Source organism: Aegilops tauschii, chromosome 2 (genome assembly GCF_002575655.3).
Source record: "Aegilops tauschii subsp. strangulata cultivar AL8/78 chromosome 2, Aet v6.0, whole genome shotgun sequence".
Classification (NCBI taxonomy): domain Eukaryota; kingdom Viridiplantae; phylum Streptophyta; class Magnoliopsida; order Poales; family Poaceae; genus Aegilops; species Aegilops tauschii.
Window position 1 is genome coordinate 645,230,212 of NC_053036.3, and position 4,698 is coordinate 645,234,909.

General features: G+C 54.3%; 1 protein-coding gene across 1 annotated transcript; it reads right to left on the bottom strand.

The window, feature by feature from the left end:
* Positions 1–444: 444 nt before the first annotated feature.
* LOC109747443 (protein BYPASS1-LIKE) lies at positions 445–2,215 on the bottom strand. The gene has a single exon (XM_020306498.3). The coding sequence runs from the start codon at positions 2,059–2,061 to the stop codon at positions 733–735; it is 1,329 nt and encodes a 442-aa protein (XP_020162087.3). The 5' UTR covers positions 2,062–2,215; the 3' UTR covers positions 445–732.
* Between the last annotated feature and the right edge of the window lie 2,483 nt (positions 2,216–4,698).

Below are 4,698 nucleotides of genomic sequence, written 5' to 3' on the forward strand. Positions count from 1 at the left end.
AGCCAAACCAGATTTGAAGAATAAAACAAGAGGTAATCTTAACATAACTGGTTCATACAGTACTAGCAATGCTATCTGGCCATCAGATCAAAATGCATTTCCAGATATCCAAAATTTCACCCGCTACTGCAGACAACAGAGCAATGCTATCCCCATTCTCCATTGATAATCTGTGCCCAAGTGGCAAATGCATGCTAGGTGCAACAAACTAGGATAACATGACCAACAATCAAGGTTGCCCAAACATCTCATTGACACCATGACCATCGACAGAGGATGTTAGCATGCATCCAACTCTAAACTGGACCTGGATCACATAAATCACTCACTGTCGAAACTATCACGCCAACAAGCCCTGTACAGCCCTAATCAATCATGAACATGAACCAAGCACCTAAGTGTTGGGCGGCATTACCAAACCAAACCAAACCAAGCCAAACCAGATTTCAAGAATAAAACAATAGTGTTAGACCGTCAGTACCAAGCACTGCCCAGATAAGAGAAGGATTCACAAGCTGCTACAAACAAAGAATAAATCAAATACAACTAAACGACTCGATTTTATCATAAGGCCACGCCGGCCTCTATGCATCAAGACACATGTATAACTTATGCAGAGGAAAGCTACCTCGATTTCAACCGGCGATCGATCATCAGCATACCACCTGCATTTTGATATATCACACAATGTTCAACCAAACAGCATTGCCACGATGATCCATGCCGGTTCGCCTACTCGGCGGTGTTGGGCCTATTCAAGCAGTCGAGGATCTCCGTCCTGGTGCGCACGATGCGGTGGAACATCTCGCGCACCTGCCGCTCGAGCGGGTCGAGCCCGTCCTTGAGTGCCTCGCACACCTGCACCAGCTCCTGCGCGGCCTCCCGCACCTCGGCGTCCTTCTCCTTGTCCAGGGGGAACTGCGCGGCGTCGGTGATCTCCATGAGCTGCCGCGACCACCGCTCGATGAGGTGTATCTCCTTGAGCAGCCCGCACGAGTGCTTGCGGTCCTTCTTCTTGGACTCCTCGAGGACGCGCTCGTAGAGCGTGGTGACCGGGCCGGCCCAGGGAAAGCTCCTGGGCACGGCGAAGTGCGCCTGGAGGCCGCGGTCCTGGCAGGGGATGGCGGCGACGAGCGCCCATGCGGTGACGAAGAGCACGGCGCCCATGGTGTACACGGCGGAGGCGAGGCCGCCCGTGGCGGCGACGTCGCTGGCGCGGGGCACGGGCAGGTTGCCCCCGATGGCCTGCAGCTGGCGGGACGCGGACCAGGTGCGGGACACGCTCCAGGACAGCGACCTGAAGTGGGAGCCGCCGGAGCCGGAGCCGGAGCCGCTGCTGCTGCGGCGGTGGTGCCCCCGGCTCTGCTGCCCGGCGGCGTCCTTGCCGGCGTTACCCGTCCGGCCGAAGGAGCGGTTCCGCTGCCCCCCGCCGCCGGCGTCCTTGTCGTCGAGCATGAGGATGGTGAGGTCGGTGAGCGCCTTGCGGGCGCGGCGGATCTGGCCCTCCCCGAGCGGCGCGGCGGGGTTGGACGCGGCGCCCTGCGGGGCGAGCGCGGCGGCGGCGATGGCGAGGTGCTTGCGCCACTGGCGGAGCAGGTCGAGGCCGTCGCGGAGCGCGTTGCAGAGGTCGAGCGCCTTGACGGCGCGGTCGAAGAAGTCGGCGACGAGGCGGTCGAGCGGGGGGCGCGCGAGGGCCCCGGGGCCGCCGGCGAGGAGCGCGGAGCGGAACTCCTCGAGGCAGATGAGGAAGGAGTCGAGCAGGTGCTGGGTCCAGGCGATGGAGAGGATCTCCGGCGGGCCGTTCTTGGCGTCGGCGGGGGCGGCGTCGGGGGAGCAGGGCAGCAGGTCGAGGAGGAGGTCCGCGGTGTGGCGCTGAAAGGCGTCGACTTCGCGGTCGGCCGGGGAGGGGGAGGGGTTGGCGGTGGCGTTGGGGTGGTCGGGCGTGGGCGGGGCGGAGTGGATCTGGCCGTGGTCGCGGTGGCGGAGCGAGAGGATGTGGCGGCCGAAGGAGGTGTGGTGGTGGTGGTGCGCCGGCGAGGCGGAGGAGTCGGTGGCCGGCATTGCGGGCGGGCGGGCTAGGGTTGGACTACCGGTCTCCGGCGGCGGTGGCGAGAGGAATCCGGAATGGTTCGTCTGCTTCCGCCACCAACTATGAGAGGAAGGAAGGTGAACGGAATGGGAAAGGAAGCAGGGAATCCGGGGGCTGGAATGAGATTTCTGGGGAGGCGAGGGGTGGGGGTGAAAAAGGCGTGGGGTTTGTCTGTCTGTCTCCACCTTGGCTCAGCCGCCTGACCGACTGTCGCGCTGCTGGCGTCTGCTCCCATCCTATCCGGCTGCTGCTGGTGTGGGTAAACAAAAAACAATAAAAAACAAAATTATCTTATCTCTATTTATTTCATTTATTTATGTTCAGAGGTATGCATAATTGGACCACATAAGTCAGAGATAAATTATCGGACTTGTTAATTCTCATCTGGACTAGTATTTGATTAAGCAAAATAGTTCCTGCGAATATCCGCGTAAAATCCATCGGTGTAGTAGGAGTTGGGTGACACTAGTCATTTCTCAACTGGATGAGAGCTAGTCACACCTCTACATTATTATCCTCGCGTACATGACCCAGCATTCGAGTATGTGCAAGTTTTGATTTTATCTACTCTGCATAATAACTTTGTCTTAAATCAAATTTTATAAATTTTAATTATAAACAATTCATGAACATCTACAAGACCATTGCACTCATCATTTTTAATACTAGTGTATCTTCACAACAAATATCCCATTGTTGTAAATTTTAATGGTTTTTAACCCGGTTTAAATTTTAGCTTGCACTAGGCTCGAAATTTCAAGGTTGCAAGTATTGCGGACTCCATCGAAGCATGCGGAAATCTCATTGAAATTTTGTACACTGCCTGTAAGTACATGTCGGTCATACGTTTGGATGGTCGGCGCCTGCAAACAAGCGTCACGCTCTTTCAATACCCTTCCACCATGCATCCGGTGCTTGAAATTTTGAGCGTGGATGCGCCTCTCGAGCCAGCCATTTGTGATTTTCTCTTTTTGTTCATAGATTGGTCTTGCATTTCACAAATAAAAATGCAATTTCTTATGAATTCAGCCGCATGGAACATGGAGGCTAATTAAACCGGGTCGGACTAATTATTGGGGCCAACAACAACCTAGTGGCATTTCTATACGCTCGCCCGTAGGAGTCAAACTTGGCAAGCCCAACATACAAATACAATTGAGGTCAATAATATGTGGGGTAGACAATGGGCACCATCGTCAACGTTTCGGGCCAGACGTGCACCGCACCCGTGCATCACAAGTTTATAACAGTTTGGCCACACGCGCGCACGACAGGTTCTTTTTACATACGTACTTCGTCTGTTTTTATTTACTCCGCGTATTAGCTTTGGTCGAAGTCAAGTTTTATAAATTTTGACAAAGTTTATACAATAACAAGTCAATATCATTAAATTCATTATTGAATGTACTTTCACACCATATAAATTTGCTATGGTAAATATTTATATTCTTTTCTATAAACCTGATCAAATTTTAAATTTTTTTACTTCAATTAACTCTAATATGCGGAGTCAATAAAAACGAAGGGAGGAACCTAGAAATGTGTGCGCACGTCGCCGTCGAGCGATTAACGGCGGCCATCATCGTTCATCTAACTTGCGGTGGAGCTGAGAGCAAGCATGGTGATTTTCTACGGCGGAACCTTCACTCCGGGTGACAGCCAAGCGCATGACACGTAGGCGGTGGTAGGCGGCTGCAAATGCTCACGTGTCCGAAAAGGCGGAGCCCGGACCGGTCTCAGCTGGACAGGGAGGAGAGCAGGTCAAGGTCACGTGGTGGTTGGGCTGGCGCTCCGGTTGGGCCCGTCCGTCGCCGTCGGTCTCTGTCTGCCACGTGGGCCCTCCCGTGGTGGATATTTTTATTTGCGGCAAAAGATCTCAGTCCCGATGCCCGGCTCGTGCGGCTGATTGGCTATATATAAATGATGAAATGAAGCCGCCGCCGATTGGTTAGGTTAGGATTAGTTTAATCTGTATCAGTGGTTTCATTCAGGATTAGTTTAAGATAACACAAAGGCAAATCCAACACGACAGAGCACTGTAGATGAGGGAGCGGTCGATCTGGTCGCCTGAAAAATTCTGCAGCTGTACATGTGCCGCTGCCAGAGAAGCGATGGCCAGGAGAATCTCTCTTATCGTCACAAAAAAAAACGTTTCTTTCCCTTTCTTATTGTAGCACTAGTTTTTTTGGGAAGTGTTTGTGGCCGGGGTGTGGCCGGGCCGCCGGCGGAACGCTCGGGCCGGTCGCGCTCCGTGCGTTGGATCTCTTTTGATCCAAGGACGCTGTTTGCGTCACGTGTTACCAGACCCTTTTTTTTAAACACGCACGGGTTATCCCTTCCCGTGTTTTTGCTGCAACCGCACGGGGGGGTCATTTTGGTGCGAGGAGGCAGGGCGACCGGCGGGCGGCTGGCTTGTTGGCGCCCGGAGATCAGGAGCGGCGGCGGCGGCCCAAGGCGGATCTCGATTCTCCGGCGATCTATGGCGCCCCCGGATGGTAACTCTCCCCTCGTCCTCTCCCTATCGTTGTGTTGTCTCCCCCTCCCCCATTGGCTTTAGGGTTAGGGCGGGTTATGGTGCGGGGCGAGCCGTTTGTGTTCCCGCGGGCCGG